The sequence below is a fragment of the Falco rusticolus genome, chromosome 8 (assembly GCF_015220075.1).
Source record: "Falco rusticolus isolate bFalRus1 chromosome 8, bFalRus1.pri, whole genome shotgun sequence".
Lineage (NCBI taxonomy): Eukaryota > Metazoa > Chordata > Aves > Falconiformes > Falconidae > Falco > Falco rusticolus.
Genome location: NC_051194.1, coordinates 58,822,896 through 58,840,689, shown reverse-complemented (window position 1 = coordinate 58,840,689; position 17,794 = coordinate 58,822,896). Strand labels below are relative to the sequence as shown.

General features: G+C 42.0%; 1 protein-coding gene and 1 long non-coding RNA gene across 15 annotated transcripts in view; one reads left to right on the top strand and one right to left on the bottom strand.

Moving 5' to 3' along the window:
• HDAC4 (histone deacetylase 4) overlaps positions 1–17,794 on the top strand; it is a 267,149-nt gene that overhangs the window by 180,797 nt on the left and 68,558 nt on the right. For 8 of the 14 annotated variants that reach the window (XM_037398254.1, XM_037398252.1, XM_037398253.1 and 5 more), the window contains 5 exons: positions 2,322–2,462; positions 5,410–5,522; positions 10,241–10,357; positions 10,445–10,643; positions 14,045–14,274. In XM_037398254.1, coding sequence (XP_037254151.1) covers positions 2,322–2,462; positions 5,410–5,522; positions 10,241–10,357; positions 10,445–10,643; positions 14,045–14,274 — 800 coding nt within the window. The remainder of the gene's footprint in view (positions 1–2,321; positions 2,463–5,409; positions 5,523–10,240; positions 10,358–10,444; positions 10,644–14,044; positions 14,275–17,794) is intronic. The other 6 variants (XM_037398255.1, XM_037398251.1, XM_037398250.1 and 3 more) reach the window with 3 other exon arrangements.
• LOC119152665 lies at positions 11,008–13,911 on the bottom strand. Its single transcript, XR_005105842.1, has 2 exons — positions 13,359–13,911; positions 11,008–12,776 (listed from the first exon to the last, which is right to left on the bottom strand). It is a non-coding gene; the product is annotated as an uncharacterized LOC119152665 (long non-coding RNA).

The window sequence follows — 17,794 nt, the reverse complement described above, 5'->3', positions numbered from 1 at the left end:
AATCTGTGACCCCAGATCTTTTGTTTCCCTGCCCATTTTTAAGGTGTTTCTAACCAATTCATTCTCTGTAGTTGAAAGCCGCACAATTACTTGTCTGCTCCCAAACAAAAGATACTTCAGATGAACACCAAGCAGGGTATAAATTGCATATGAATAAAATTTGCACTGAAGTACAGTTTTTATTGTCATGTTTTTCTTTCTCAGAAGACAGATCCTTTCAACAGCTGTGGCACAGGCTTATATTTCATTTGCTGGTTGGCAGTATCTAAAATGGATGTATCAGTATCTAGATATGACGTGTTCCTATTTGTTCTTTAAAATCTTGACCAGAGCATCTAGGCAGTTACTAATACTCAATATTTGAAACAAATTAAAGCTGTGGATTAAAGGATGTGGGATGAGGATACTGAATGTTCACTTACCCAAAGACTACATTTAAAGTAAGAAGTCAACTTCTGTTTTGAAAAGGACTTTATAAAGTAGGTAGTTAGAGCATACACTTGTGTTTTAACTAGTCCACTCTTAAATATTGCCCTCCAAGCAAATGAAAGATTTGCATTCAGTCCCCTGCTATTTTATATGCAAATGACCTATAAGATGATTCCCCCTTTGCTAATGCATTTCATGCTGCATTTTAAGCATCATCTTGAGGAGTCTGACACTTTTTCTTTTTTTTTTTTTAGTGTTCCCTTTATCTCTTGCTGGCATTTTTCTGTCCAAGACATTAATGAAAAGTTCTTTGGTTTTTTGAGGGTTTCCTCCCAAAAGTTTCATCAAAGAACTGTTTTGATGGCTTAACTTCAAACGTTTGATCTTGAACTCATCAGCTTTCTGATTTTTGAGCCCTGCAATTAACGTTGTCAGGCTTGATCTTTTACCTGACCTAGTGGTCAAAGCCAACTGCAGGGAAATATATCTGTAGACAGACTTAGTTAATTCAAATAATTTTGTAAACCCTATTTTAATTCTTCTAAAGAAATGTAGATTATTGGCCCTGGAGTGTAGGGAGCTGAGTGTATCAGTAGTTAATGGTGAGAGCACAGGATTTGCCGGTTCAAAGGGATTAAGCCACAGAGTCGTTAAGAGGTTGAGGAAGCGAAAAGATTGAACCAGTTCACAAATCCCGTAACTGTCAGGAGCCCTCGAGCACCAAAGCGGATATTTCATGTATACCTGAGATCCGAAAGTTTACAGAGAAAATCATCTTGCAGGAGAAAACTTGACTTAAGGCTTCACTACCTTTATAAAAACTTGGTAAGCTGTGCCATGCAAGATGTGTTCAGTGTTGCTAGCTGTTATTAACCCACAGACATGAGCGGTTCCTAGGAGCTCTGCTTTGACTTTCGGAGAAATGAGATCTCAGGACTCAGGTACAGCAGAAGTTTTTGAGAGTTTCCCAAAAGTGTGATGTACACAAAGCAAGTCAGACTGTGGTCTCAGGAAATACATGCACACCTCCCCTTGGCAGCCCTGAATTTTCAAAGTATTTGATGTGGGTTTAGATACGGTTTAACTTGGTTGCTGTGATGATGTAACCAAGTTGCTTCCCAAATAAATAAACCTTCTTCCTCCCTGGCATTGGCTTTGGCTTTGGCCACACTCTCGTGCCCTTTTTCTTGCGTTGACAGTGGCTCCGGTTGACACTGGCTCATCTGACTCCAGGTGAGTTGCTTCAGGAAAGTGAACCAGCAGGAAAATATTCACCTGTTTTGGTCGTGGGGTTTGATTTTTGTATTTTCTTTACGCCTCCCCTGATGTATCTCCCTAAGCCAGCTCGCCCTCGGATCAGATGACTCCAAGGGTGTGGAGCTGCCCATTTCAGCAACACATCACAGGTAGCATCTCAGGCCCACAGTGATGCTTGACGCTGACCAAACAGCAACATCTCAGTTGTCCCATTAATTCCTGTATTGATTTATCTTTTTTTTTTTAATCCCATAAATTCGGTTTACCACGGCTTGGAAGCAAGTTGGGCAGAGACGGGAAACTACAGCGATGTCAGTGATGCTCCCCACAGTAGTCTGAATGAGTTCACAGCAGATTACAAGTCTCTATCTTCATTTGAGAGAAGACATTGCAGGATGATTATTATTTTTTAATTAAAATGCTGTTGACTTTCATTGCCAGTGAATTCAGATATCACATAGGCTGGGAACCATTCATTGTATTAAGAAGTCCTTGTTCCAAATAAACGCTATCAAATGACTAATTTCATTTAGGCTTCTGCAAATGCTGAACTGCAACCCAGCCTTCACGTTGACTAAAAAACTACTGAAATAGTAGTAACCAAAACACTGTTTGCTTTTCCTGTTTCTGTTCAGCATCTGAACCCAACCTGAAGTTACGATCCAGACTAAAGCAAAAAGTTGCTGAAAGACGGAGCAGCCCCCTCTTGCGCAGAAAAGATGGTCCGGTGGTTACTGCTCTCAAGAAGCGCCCGCTGGATGTCACAGGTACGTCGGGTAAGCAACAAATGTGCACTGGCAGCTGCCTACTCAGTGAGATGTCCCTTCCCAAAATTAACTCCTGCATCCAGTTAATTGTGCAGTCTGGCTCTCTCATGTGCCTCTCAGCACTGGTGAAACCTGGACGAAGTCGGCAGAGTTCCGCAGTGGCTGGTGCAGCTGTGCGTCAGCAGCGCTGACAGATAGATCTGCTCAGGACCCGTCCATTGAGACAGCGCTACCAACTCAATGAACTTTTTTTGTAGTTTGTTTGAAGCCAGGCGTAGACAGATGTAAATATACTACCAGAGTGCCATTTTTTTTTCCCCCCAAGCATTTCAATGATCCTCAGCAACAGGTTGTTGAGAAATAAAATTTCTCAAAGGTGATCCTGTTGATTTCCATGGGGAGGCCATAATTCTCTGCTGTTGTCCTCCAGCAGTCAATGCTTTACAACCCATGTTTGTTTTAGCCTTTGGGCAGACTGCCATAGTTCCTTGTTAAGTAATTATGCTAAAGTTTTGAAACATGCAAGGCTTTTTTTTATATATATATAGCAATATTTTTGACTACTTCTTTGACAGTTTATTGTTGAAAAATAATGTTCTTCTGGGAGTAAAGTTTGTAAGGAGGGATCAGAGTGAATTAGATTACGTAGATTACCATAAAGTTAATTCTTAGCACCATCTAGGGATGCCTCTGTGTAAGTACCAGTGTGTGACAGCTTTTCCAGACTTGTCTCACTTTAAGGCACGCTGTCATCGTTCAAACTAAATCGAAGGGAGCTCTCTTTAGAGAGCACGGTGGTTTTGGGAGACCCCAGGGGTAACTCTGCACCACTCTGTGTCAGAGACCCTCTGTTTGCAGAGGGAATAGGTGATTTCAAGAGTTAAACGTAGTTCGTATCGGATCTGAAAATCAAATTTACTTCACTCATATTGCTACATGTAATATGGCTTTTAAGATAAATCAGGCTCTAATGGCTGACAGTTTGATCCCAGTAATAGCAATATTTTCCTTCAGAAATAGCAGTGGAAGCTCCTGCTTCTCACTGAACATGGACCTGATTCAAGAAGCCAGCCTGGAGCCTGGCTAGAAAAAAATATCTGAGTTGTTAGGGTAAAAGGGGACTTTTTAATGGGAAATAAGTTTTTAAAGTCCCACTTCAGGGAATATAAATTATGTCTAATCCCTGAAGAATACAGTTTAGATGCACCAGTTATGTTTCCTATGTCTAGGTAGTATGCGTGAGATCCAATATGTTGTAGCTAATGACACAGTCCCAGGAGAAGCACATATTTTCCATGCAAACAGAATATTTTTTCAAAACACCTAGACTCTCCGAAGTTGCTTTCCATGGAGAAATTCAGTGTTAGGTGCTCAGCTAGGTGTTACTCAGTGCTGAGTTTTCTTGATAGATGCCTCCCCAGCGCACAGCCAAAAAAAACCCCAATGAGGTTTCTTCTTTAAAAAAAACAAACAACCCCCCAAAAAACAACAAATATAAAAAAATCTCTTTGTTACTTTGTTGGATGTACTTACAAAGATCAAAATAGTATGTACAGAATAATGCCTCAAAAGGAACAGTTTTTTAAAATCCCCTGAACTGTAACAATTGGCTTTTGTTTCTACTGGGGCATCGTAGAGCAATTATGAGGCTGCTGCAGCCTGAACCGTTGCAGCTGCTGGGAGATTCTTCTGGTGTTGGGCAAATCCTGTGCTTGGGAACGGGGAAAGTTCAGAAAAAAAATGTTATTTACCTTCCAAAATCAAAGGAAAAACTTTGGAAGCTGTGCCATACACCAGCTGAGAGACATTCTGAGGGAAGTTTTCTGGCTGTTGCAATTTCATATGTTGTTTCTGTTTATTATTTCTGTATCATTAATGGGGAGGCTTTGATTTCAGGCTAGTCATCTCCATGGTTCTGGTTAGTGAGTTCACAGGGGATGTGTTGATAAAATATACAAAGCTGAGAGGATTTTCTGAGCATTCAGGTGATGATAACAGAATTACATTGGGGGATTTACTCTGCCTTGGGTCTTTCCAATGAGAAAGTGTTTTACTTCCTGAGTGGAGAAGACTTACCTGCCCCCAGAAAGCAGTGGTTTGAAACAGCTTTACTGTTTTGGACCCTGTAAAGTTTTGCCTGATTTTTGTAAAATCTACTTAGCCATGACCATGGCCAGTTGTGTGACCAGTCCCATGTCAGCTTTGAAATCTCTTGAAACGATTTAATATGCCATCCTGGCAAAATATCATCCTTGTGAGTCAGTCCCCAGGCACTTTTTGGGAGCTCAGTGCTGTCAGAGCAGCCAAGGCAGGTTGTGTTTCTCCGAGGACCTGGCATGGTGCAGACACTTTGCAGGGGACGGGGACGTTACACATGCCCAGTTGCCTGCACCAGAAAACGTTGATGCTTCTTTATAAAAGCAGAGGTCAGCTCTCGTGTGGTCAGTGTGAGGGCTCGGTGCTGGCGGCGTATTTCCAGTAAATCCAGATGCACCAGAAGCCTGCATGGGAAAATGTCAACTCGGAGACGGTTCCCTGGTTGTTCCAGTGTGAAGTCTGATGCAATACGTGGCAAGAGGGTGTCATTAGGGTTATGGGCTAAAGAGGATGAGGGAAGCAATTCTAGAAAAATAAAGCAGGACAATCTGGCATCCTCCAGTTTGGCCTCTTCAAGTCTTCCATGTCTTTTATTATCTTGCAATCGTATTTAGAGTTATTAATACACTAGAGGAGAAATCCCCATAAGGAGAAGATACAAATGGGGTAAGTAGGTACTTGGACAGACCATTTGAAAGTGTTTGTCAGTATTTTAAGTGCCCTGGGAAGATTTAGAGGGGAGACGGGGAGGAGGAGGATCACTTTCCTCCAAAACAAAAACTGAGGGGTTGTTATCTGTCTAAATACCATCGCAGAGATTGTTTGTAATGCTAAAAGTTGGTTTTGGATGTGTTTTTAGACTCTGCATGCAACAGTGCTCCTGGATCTGGTCCCAGCTCTCCAAACAACAGCTCCAATAACATAAGCGCTGAGAACGGAATTGCAGGATCAGTCACGAGTATTCAAGCAGAGGTACAGAGCCCTTCCTCACTCTGATTTTTAACGCTTGGGTTTCTAATCGGTTTTTGCAGAGTTTTAGGAATTCAGGCGTACAAACCAGTGTGCACCAAACTAAAACAAAAACCAGATCGTGGCTTGGAGCAGACTTTGGGAATTACCTCTCAGTCTGGGCTAACAGGATGCATTATCTGTTTATTAAATCTAGTTTGAGCCAGCTCACAAACTGCTTGTGGTAACTTGTAGTGGTTTTGTTGTGAGGAGAGAGTAAAAATAAAGTGATTTAGCAAGGTAAAGTGTGAAGAGCATTTCCTGGTCAAATGCAAGTATTTTAAAATTTGGGGAATCTGTTCTCATATATTCTATATAGGGTGAACTTGTTGTGTGCAGTAGGTTAGTCTAAATATATCTAAACCAGAACTGAATTAAAGGGAATCGATTTAACCTTTTCCTTCCCACTTAGGGATTTGAAAGCTTGCTGCCTGATGCCATGAGATAGCTTATAATCCCACAAGCTTTCACCATCACTGGAGGCATCTGCTACGGATGTCAAAGGCAGCATGTTGGACTGGGTAAACTGGGCTTTGATTCAGCACAGCAGCTCCTGTGTTCAGGGTTACTGAAGCCCAGGTTTTTCTAAGGGCAGATATTGGGGTGTGGGTCATATTAACTAGCTCCCACTATAAAACCTCGCATGCAGAAAACTGGTGTGGTTGTGTAATGTTACTGGTGTTTTGGGTTTTTTAATCCAGCTTACCATTAGCTGTTCTCCTGGTGAATATAGTGTCTGTCTCCACATCAGGACTGTAAAAACCAGCTTGGGCTTGTTCTTCCAAATTGTCTTTCAGAATTGAAAAGGGCTTCTTAGGGTATAAATGTAAGTCCTTATGGCTTTCTAGTTTTGTACAGATTTTCACTTTTTTTCTGATGTAGTGTAACAGAATTTAATGTGGGGAATATGCCTTCTACTCCACCCTTTCCCCTGCCAAATTAACCAACACACATCTATATCCACTCCAGTCTACTGCAGACCTTACAAGATTTAGGCAATTATTGTAAAGATAAAGCTGCCACTTCACACTGGCAGCTGAAGCTGCTCTAAAGAGATGTGGCTTTTGAGATGCATGCCAACCTTGTAGTAGTTTGGAGCAGACCTGGGAAAAGATTTCTTATGTACAGGGTTATTTATCAGGTTTGCAGAACCGAAGATTGGCTGAGCTAAGAGCACATCTTAAGTACGTTTGTGTTAGCCCCAGGAAGACTAGCGTGGAGTTACCGATTTTACCGATCCAGGAGCTGTCAATCTTGGCTATACTTAGCAAACTGCAAATCCCCAATTACTGCTGGTGGAAAAAACTAGTGGATTTGACAATTCCTTGTGATATAAACAGAGCAGTCAGCTTCCCACAAGTCAGTGTTAGCTCACACACAGGTGAATGTGAAGCTGTTTATTCTCTTAACCATTTTATTTTTCAACTAAATTTGAGCTAATCATCTGTGACTAGACCACCAATGCCTAAGAAAATGGACACAGACTGAAAGGAAAACTTTTCATCAACTGCTTGTAATACAGCAATTTTATAACTTAAGCTGAGGCGTGAGCAGCTCAATTTGGAAAAAGTCCCTGTACTACCAAAGCCTTTCCCTGGGAGTCGTCTTTGCCTTGTTTGCAACGGTACCGCAGTGGGCAATTCACAGCGATGCTGCTGCATGCAAGGAAAGAAGTGAGTTCATCTTGAATTTTAACAAAATCAGCATTTGATACACCATCGCCAAACAACCTATGTGTAATGGAGTAAGAAAATCTAGTTTTTATTTCCGTGAAAATAATATCTAGATTTTTTTTTGCTTTTTTGTAGTTTTTGGAAAACAGGAAAAATAAAGCATACAAATGATTGTGCAGTTTCAATTTTAAAACTGCCCAGGACTGTTTTAAGTGTGTTGGATAACTGCCATTCACGGAACAGAATGAAACATAAATCACTGTGTGATGGCAAACAGAACATCGATAACCGGTTGCACAAACTGTTCTCCTCCATTCAAGTACACCTGAAGTGCTGGGCTTAGCTAGATGTCCTAGTCCTTTGCATTTGTTTTTGGGGAAAAATAACTCTGCACTTTGTTTCAGCATTTCATGTTGTGTGATCCTAGCTGATCCATTTGCCTGTATAGGTTCATTTAGAAAAATAACTAGGCAAGGTAGGGGTTTAGGGTTTGGGTTTCTTTAAAATCATCATCTTCAGTAAGATTAGTATTACCTGCTAGCCCAAGTGCTGGAGTTTTCTGTAATACCAGTGGTCCTGGCTTTCTCATGTTCCCACTTTTCAATATTTAGAAATCTTTAAATGTTTCTGAAAAAACAATGTTGCCAACTTTGTGTTTCATGCTTACCTTCATGTTTTATTTTAAGTGAGAAGTAGGTCTCTCTGCTTCTTAGTTTGCTAGGTTACCTCTTGAACCATTTCAGCTATGTTGGAAGATGGTATCTGAGTTCATTATTTAAGTTTCAGTGCTTGCCTTCAGCCTGGAAGGACTACACCTCTCTGCCTCCTTTTAAAATAGACAATATCTGTTTTTAAATACTGTTTTTAAATCTAAAGGGGTTTGCATCTCCGAAAGGTACATGATACTCATTGCCATTACCGTTGATACAAGACTATAAAGTACCCAACTACAGACAAAAACTATACATGCTGAAATTGTTCTCTTCTGTGCAATTCAAAAAATGTTTGTGTACAACCTGTAGATGGGATCCGTATATTTCAAGCGATGATAATGCTTCTAAATACCATATGCTGATAGCGTCAAGCTGCTGTGTTTCTCTCTTTGCTGTTTTTAAAACAAATCCCCAGGAGATAGTTTGAGGCACTACAGAGTATTGATTGTTCAAGAAGAAAATGGATGTAGTTTTGTTTCATTTATGTTACCAGTGAAATATTTCATTACTCTGCTGACAATAACCATCTGATTCTCAATGTAGCGTGCTAACATTATGTAATTTAAATTAAAGAAAAATTGCCAGTAGTGCTCAAAATTACTTGGAAGTGTGTGGGTATGCACAATCACATGTCTTTACCAGGTAACATTCAACAGCAAAATGCTCCCTGCAAATTTCCTCCTTTAGGGCAGCAGATTGTGAGCTGAGATCTCAAAAATAGGTTTACTCTTTATACGAGAGAACTGATCTGTAATATATTTTCAGTAAGTTTGAATGGTGCTAATGAAAGCACCAGAAGGCAAAAGGAAATAAGAAAAAAATCACTTTGCAGATGAAATTTTGCACAGGGTCGTATGAAAACTGGGTGACTTTTGAATGCTTGGTACTTGGTCACGGTTGGACATGGGGAGAATGACTGGCAAGGTAGTGGTGCATTGAAGAGTGCATTGGCAAGGCAGCCTGGTGTCTGATACTGGTGACACACAGGGTCACGGGAAGGCTTTACTGCTCCTGTCCTCCTTGCACAAGCAGCACGAACCTCAGGTGCACGGGTGGGGTGTCGTGTGCAAGCTGTCAGCTTGTTGGGTTAAGGCAGGATTGCTCTCAAAGGTTGTTCTGTAGAAAATGTTGGTTTTGCAGTATTAGTTCTTACGGGCTTCCTGCCACTCCCCCACCCCAACAGGTTGCAGCAAGGTTTTGTTAAGTTTCTTTTTAGAGTCTTTGAGGGAGAAAAATAGGGTTTTATTATCCAGAGCTGACCCAGCCCTGCAACCAAGGAAATAACCTACAAAGTCTCAGTGACTTAGAGGACTGTGAATTTAAGTCTAAAATGTATAAAGCTGTTGCTCCGGTCCCTATTACATTGATATAGATGGTTCCATAGTATAATACTAAGCTAATCATAATCCCTTTTTTCACTATGGCACCTGAGTGAAGTCTTTTTAAAATCTAAACTCTATTTAAGTTGGAAAATCACCTGTAGAGAATTCAGAGTGATCCACACACTTGTTTCCTAACAGGAAAATCAGGCAGTTTATTGTAATTTTTATAATGGGTTTTCTAGTGTGTATTTCAAATCAATCTTGCTTTGAAATTAAAGGTATTTTTACTTAAGTGTTCCTGCTTTAAATAGCCGTAAGGTAATTCAGTAAGTCTTGCATTTCACCCTGAAAATCAGGAAATAGCTACATAAATGCAACCGTAAGACCTTTTGGTGAAATTCTGAAGTCTGATTTAAACTAAAGCACACTGGTAAATAGCATAAATTGTCTGTGATTTGCTAAAGAGAACAACAGCCATTATAATGCTTTTTTTTTTATGGTAATCTGTTTTAGCTTTAAAAGGGCAAATACTTGAGGACAGGTAAGCTGTTAAATCTTTTTTTGCAAAAGCTCTTTGCAGTGGTACTGTATGAAGACTGAGCAGAAGCAGAGTACCAGTGAGGAGGCAGGAGTGATCTTTAGACTCCAGGAAGGATCAAATAAACTGTAAAAGGTCTCTCTGTAGGGCAGCGAGGTTGGTGGCAGTTGCAAAGTGGCATCGTCCCTGTCTGTTATCCTGGTCACGTCGCCCCTGCATGGCCATGGCAGCAGCATTCAAGGCATACACCTAGTCTGTGCTTGTTTAGGCTGGATCTGAAGCACAGTTTAGCTCCCCCATTCAGTATTTTCAGTGTTAGCAGTGAAGTTACATGCTCTGTGTGTTTCTGACGTGTTCTCACAGCGCATGTACTGTGTCTTTGATCCGATCTATGGATGCTCTCTCACCAGAACAATGTCCTTGATTTTCTTTCCAGACCAGCCTGGCTCACAGACTTGTGAATCGTGAAGGCTCAGTAACACAGCTTCCACTCTACACGTCTCCTTCTTTGCCCAACATCACGCTAGGACTGCCTGCAACTGGCCCTTCCAGTGTAAGTGGTGGAGGAACGCAGCTGTTGAAATGTTGATTGCATTGATTTATGACTTAACTCGCTATGTCATCAATTCTGCATTTGCAGGGAGGATCAGCACAGCAGGATGCGGAGAGACTTACTATCCCAACGTTACAGCAGCGGATCTCTTTATTTCCTGGCACTCACCTCACTCCCTACTTGAGCACTACAACGTTGGAAAGAGATGGGGGAACTGCACATAACCCTCTTTTGCAACACATGGTCTTACTGGAACAGCCAACTGCACAAACTCCCTTAGTCACAGGTGAGCACTCCGTAGATAATGTGCAAAACTCAGACCCAGCTGGTGAAAGAGAGCGAGTGACATCTGTTTGGTTTTTTGTAAAGTTTTTCTCTTGTGCAAAAGAGATACTGCATCATCTATACATTCTGTAGGTATAACATACAACTTTTAGGATGTGTTTGTCGATATGTTGGATGGTGGCAATGTTTGCAAAATGAGAGATCGCTCATCTCATCCAGAGGTAGGGCGAAGCTTCCTTGTCATTTCAGTGGAATGAAAATAAATAGTATTTACTTCCACAAGTAAAGCCTAAGTCTGTAGGTAAAAATTTAAAACTACATTTGTAGAGTTTTAACCATTTTAGATTGAAGTGGAGATAAAAATGTATCTTACAGTTACCTTTCTTGTTTATCATGCATAGTTTCTATTCCGTATATGAAAGGCATGCATTTACAAAGTCACAGATTAAATACTTGCTTCTCGTCATTATTACAAGTGGCAAAAATATAGTAAAATCAACTGCATTCAAACAGATTGTATTTGTTTGTATATGTTACATTTTCAGTGTGCTAATTGCTTTGAATCACTCCCTGTGTCATATTTTCAGAATTAAGTACCTGCGAGAAGGCATATTTCTGTAAATAGGGTTGATTCAAAGCAATAAGCCCTAGTAGGATGCATTTCTGTTTTACAGCGTGTAATGCTGGGACAAAGGATGTTCTGCATAAGTTACAGACGTGTTATTTTTTTATTTCTTTCATTCCACATCTAATGGAAATTCTTGAGAGATGTTGATCACTGAGGCGTTACAGCATGGCTCTCAGGTTTAGCTTGTGTCTGGTTTTACATTTGAATCCCAGGAATATATATGGGGTTGTGATAAGGTTATAAGCATGTACATATGGGGAAGCTGAAGCACAGAAGCGTGGTATTTAACCAGCGCTCTGAGCCGTGAGATGGTGTGTGCAGATTCCTTGAACCTTTACCTAAATTTCTGTTGCCTCTTTCTGCCATGGTTGATGTGGCATGACGAGGTTACCCAGAGTCATGATGTGGCTCTTCACCAGTTGCCCTTTGCCCAGGGTCTGTTGATGAAGAGCCACTGGAGAAGACTTCCCCTCTTACCTGATCACCAAAACTTTCTTCTTTGTTTGTGCTGGCATTTGCGTTAAAGCACACATAGGGAGAAGTGCTGTTCCATTTCTATTCGACCTCTCTCAAAGCTTCCCTGAGTTTACAGTGTACTGTGTTTGCTTCCCAGCGTGTTCCTTCCTAGTCCACCTGCTACGTGTGGTGTTTTCAGAGTAAGTACAACATGTTATAAACCAACTCTTAGGAGAAATATTCACAATACAACAGAGCAACAAGAAGAAACACACGTTCCAGATGCAGCAACTGAAAGAGAGCAAGCTAACACATGGTCTCAAAAGCCCTAAGTGGACTGGCTGCCAAACTGCAGTTAGTACTTCAAACTTCCTTGGAAGCAAAGTGGAGTTTATTAGTATTCTGCTGATTGCCTTCAGCTCTGGAGGTAGTCTCCTGACAGCTGTAAGATGATCCAGCACGATGGCATGCTTTTTCTGTGTTGGAAGGTAGATATGGGGGTTTGGGGAAACTAGAGCAGAATTCCTTAGGTCTGCCATTCCTTTTGTGACAGGTTGGTCTGGATAATATCCTTCACATTGACATGTACATCCTGAGTAGGAACAAGGTGTCTCCCTGGAAAACCTTCACTTGGAGGAAGGTAGTCTTCCAAGGTGTCCTATGCAAACTTTATAGGATCCCTTCCTCTACTGTCTAATTTGAACTTCTGATAAAGGGAAGTGGATCATATCTTTCCAAATTATTCATATATTCATTCATACACACACACAGACGTATGTATATATATATACACACACGCATTTAGAGAGACATGAGTTTGTAAAAGAAGGTACCTTTTTACATGATTCTTTTCAGAAAAGCGAAGGGTGGGAGAAATTCAGTAAATCTTTCCCCAAGAAGAGACGCTTTTAAATGAGTCACATTCTTCCATGTAGGGCAGATCTGTGAATCACTGGGAAAAGGAGGTAATGTCCTGGGACAGAAATGTCAAGGTGTTTCTAAACCGCTGTATTCAGCTGGCTGCAGATTTCTGGGCAGCTTCTCTCTCTCCTAAACCAAAGATGGAAGAAAAGGAGTAGTTAAAACTTCCCTGACCCTTGAAATGGGCAACATGTCTGAATGTTACTGAGCACTTGCACAGTCTTTACTTTGTTTTATACAATGAGGTAAAGCAAAAGAGTTGATCTTTCCTAAAAGTGTGTGCAGCCTTATCCACATCAGGGAGACAGCATTTCACACCAGTGATGCCTTTCTATCACACGGGGTAGCGAGCAAAAGTAAATGTTTATCCTCAGCTCCTCTGCCCTTGGCTTGGGCTTTGTGTTGGGTGTGTCTTCATGTCCCAGCTTTCTAAGAAGTATGTGATGGTAATGTTTTCAGAGAGCAGAGCAAGAACTAGCTTACCCCAAGAACAGCTAAAAAGACAAGACACTTCCTAAAGACATGCCCTTACTGGAGCTGAGATAGGTATTTCACATGGTAGTCATCAGAGACACCCAGATTGCCAAGGGCATATGAGTAATGCAAGTTATCCCAAAATAACCTTATGTTTTCATTAAGTTATTAGCATGTACGCACAGGACAGTGATGGAAACAATTCTAGGTATTTGTCATCTTGGCCTCTTAACTTACCTTCTTTCTACAGAAACAATGAAGCCCAATAGGTCCCATATTCCTGAAATGCTTCAAGGGTGTGTGCCTTTTTCCAATGCAAACCTGTCAGAGTTTACCACATGGAAGTTTTTGTGCCTAGCCATTTCTGTGGGGTGGGGTATAGTACAGCCAAGGGCAGCCATGCCCTGCGTTGGCTGAAGTAAGAAGCAGCTTCATCATCATCATCCATCATCCTTCAGTGTGTCCAGTGAGCCCCCTGTAAGTTGTAATTGCTGGATGCTGTGGGGTAGCAGCTTGGGTTGGTGCCTTCTTAATAGGAACTTGGGATTACTCCCTATACCTAGGCAAGCTGTAAGACTTAAATTTCTCCAAACTACCACTGTGATCTTAATGCACGTCACCCATGGAGTGATGGGAGGGTCTGCAAGGTACTGCTGATTTTAAGAAATTAAGTGTTTCCCTCGAGTTTCTTTAGTAAACAAGCAAACAAAGAGTTCAAAAGAAAGCAAAGTATCCCTCCATCCAATGGTAATTAATTGTTATCTGTTCTCTTCTAAGGATGCTTCAACTGTAAATGGTGAGGTGGCTGGTTTTAACATTATATATCATTGTCACCATCAGTGTTACTCAACAGCCGTTTTCTCCCTTCCTTTCTTCTTCCTTTTTTTTCTTCTCTGCTGTTTTTTCCTCCATATTATCTTCAGACTGGTATCTTTCAGGACTGCCTCTCCATGCACAGTCTCTGGTTGGTGGAGAACGGGTCTCCCCTTCAATACACAAACTCCGGCAGCATCGCCCGCTGGGGCGCACGCAGTCTGCTCCCCTTCCGCAGAACGCCCAGGCCCTCCAGCAGTTAGTGATCCAGCAGCAGCACCAGCAGTTCTTGGAGAAACACAAACAGCAATTCCAGCAACAACAACTGCACATCAACAAGGTAGGCATGATGCTTTTAAAGTTTTTCCCTCATACAGCATCAATACCAACTTTAGCCAACAGTATTTCAATTTCTTGTGCGGTAATGTACGTGGTCTCTACCTCCACAACCAACTGGCCTTCAGCCTTGAACCTCTTTTTCATGATTTTGAGAAATAGGTCAACAAAGATGTGGACATCTATCACCAAGGCAAGGATCAATACGTCTGTTGCAGATGACAGAAAGGGAGTACAGTTCAAACTTCTGGCTTTCCAGGAATGCTTCTTAAAGTTGTCATTGCTGGCATTTATCCATATCAGCATCTTTTGTCAGTTTTGTAGTAGAAAACATAAAATGCTGTCAAGGAATATGGGGGAAATACCTCCTGTGTATATATTCGGTTTGAAAGGGAGAAGTAGCAGTAATATGGATATGAGAAAACAAGAAGCAAGGAATTTCAGTCATGACAACACCAGAAAATAATTGCAAGTGAAGATATTCAGATTTACTGAAGCATTTTTCGCTGGAATTGCCATTGGAAACAGAGAAGCTGTTCCCATCTTCAGTCCAGATTCTCTTAACTATGCCCCTGTGTAAAGCATTACAGTGTCCTATCCATTTCTTCACCTGAAAATAAGGACAGTATTGCTGTGCGTCCTGCAGAGGTGGTTTTGAAGATCAATTAGACGTGATTCAAAAATTGTGTTGAAGAAAGCAAGCACTACGTTTATTAACTTGCTTTCTGTAAATCACTTGGAGAACATCAGGTGAACATTGCAGAGCGCCATTTGTCAGTGTACAGGTTTTTGCAATTGCTGTGTAGCCAAAATCATCTGAACATCCCAGTATTGCAACGAAGCTGAAGCAAAGGTGCTTTGAGGTGATTGCATTGGGTATGCCTTAAAAAAAAAAGTCAAAAATCTATCCTGGTGGCTTAGCCTATGGGAAGGTAAAACTCACCTTTTACACACAAGAGGTCTAATCACAAGTGATATGGATGGAGCTGTGATGTTTTACCCCAGCTGAGGTTTTCTCCCAGCATTTGAGAAGGCACAGCCTTTTTCTAGATTTGCAATATAAAAAGGCTGTTAGGGAAGGGGGAAATCAATCATAATCAGGGTGATATTTTTCTGGCTCTGATTTGTACTGTTTTGAGACTTCCTAAAGACTTTTCTCAAGGAGTTCCAGTGGTGGCCTTCTTTAAGAAGTGAGCAAATCCAGTAGTAGCTTTCAGGCTTGGGAGGACAAGTTCAGTGGCAGACGGACCTTTCAGGTTGCTGCAGTGTAAGTTTTGGTGGAGGTTTCTCCAAATATTTTCACTGTTCCAGTCCTGTGAGAAAATACAACTACCGAGAGCTGGATTAAATAATAAAAAAAATAATAAAAAAATAATAAAAAAAAGCAAACCACCAACACAAAAACACCACCCCACAACCCCCCAAAACTTTGTTTATAGACTTGAGCTAAGGCAGGATGATTACACAAGCTACTGACGTCAATCATGTACTTCTGGAGAGCTGCCACCGTGCAGCGCGTGTGCCAGCCCTGGACCTCATTCAGTCCCGCACACCGGGGTGGTGGGGAGCTGCATAGAAATTTCCCTTACCCCCCTCCAACACGCTTCATAAGCAGTATCACCAGACACGGGGTGCTAGGTAGGGTTTCTTTGTTCAGAAATAAATGTCAGCTCGACGGTTTGTTTGCTTGAGGTTTTTAAGGCTTTTCCATTGCCAGTGGTTGTAAGCGTCCAAAGACTTCACCGTGACGTACCCACTGCACTCATTCAGACTTTGGCTTGGACCTCCCAGGAGCTGGAGAGTGTGTGCGACCGGAGCTGAGCAAGTCCTCCTGCAGCACTCTGAATTTCAGCTTTGTTAGAGCTGTGATCTATTGCATCCATGGCATGAGGCAGGCAGGGGGTGGGGGTGGGGTGGGAAGTGTAATTAAACTGATTGCACAGGGGTGATTTCCCTGTGTTTGATTTATATAAGTAATGAGTTAAAATCATTTTGGTACTAGCACTGTATGCGTGTGGCAAATTTATCCCGTGGGATAGCATCCAAGTGCTGACATGGAAAAAGACTTTTCCCAGATGCGCAGATATTTTAAGACCCTCGTGTGTAGGAGAGTAAGGGCACGACTAAAAATAATATAATAGATCGCTGCCTTTTAATTATTAGCAGAAGTGACAGCACTGTCCATTTAGGTTGTGTTGGATTTCCTGTATATAATACGAGGCTGTTTTCAATTGCTTGTGGGTTTTCCAAACTTCTAAGATTTTGGCCTTAAACTTTCCCTGTGAGGTGTCTACATCAGATGAAATTTTCAAGAAGATTGCAGCCAAAACAAGTCGTGCCGTTTCCAAGAAAGCAACTCAGGAAAAATGTGTTGTTTTACTCCTGATTAAAAGTAATAAGAATAACCATCTAGGGGATTTGGCTGTGAAGCCTTGGTGCCTAAGGCTCTGGAGTGGTAACTTGGAACAGGACAAACGAGGACAGTGTGGGTGGCTGAGGGAAGGAGAGTGCAGAGGGGTGCGGTGGGTGAGACGGGTCCAAAAGAGGGACAAGGCTCCTTCGGGTGACTGAAGGGGACCTGTGCTCCCTGGGGTGCAATCCTTCCAGCCTGGGCTCTGAAGTCCCTGCTGTACTACTGCTTGAGCGTAGCAAAGCATTCAGGAGCGGCTTGCTCAAGTGACTCCCCTGGCTCAGTGTAAGGCTTTGTAATGGAAGAGGAGGGTCCCAGCCCTGCTTATCTGATGGTCTAGGTGTCACCTGGTGGTGACATTTGCATTTGTTTTAAGGAGGGGGAAAACACACGTAAACAAAAAAACATGCAACCCCCTGGAAAAAACATGGGGGCAGAAGAGACATGCATGAATGAAAAGAGCATTATTAAAGTTGCCAAGCTGAGCACTCAGACTAGGACATGGGAGTAGTTAATTTTCCCATCCAAGTCTCACTCGCTCTTTTTTATTTTGCATCTTTTTCATCCTGCATCTTTTTCATCCAGTTTTTGATGATCAAGAGGTATCAGTTTCACAAGACTCTGAACTTAGTACAGAGAAGGGTAAAAGCGAGGCTGCTCTCCAGTGGTGTGCAGAAATCGGAGGACACACAGGAATGGAAGAGGGAAAGAAGGGGCCTTAGTGCTAAGGCAGCTTGTCACCGTGGCAGGGAATTGGCTTTCTCCTCTCTGCCACACAGCCCTGTCCTGCCAAGCAGATCCAGTCAGCGGGCAGCTTGCACGCTCGCCTTCCCCATGCCATTTCAAGGACAGAGAAATGGAGCTGCTAGCTGCAGATGTGTGCTTGCGCACCTAAAATGTATCATCTTAACATCAACCATATCATATTGAAACGCCCATCCTGTGGGGTTTCATAATCACTGCCCCAGCTGTGTGTTTGGCAGCCCGGAGCAGCTCTGCTCCCTGCCTGCTGTCAAGTTCATCATGGACATGGGTGTGCTAATATTTGCAGGACACTCATGTGCCCTAGTGATCGCGCTGCCAAACTGTATGTAGAAATCAACTCTTTCTTCAG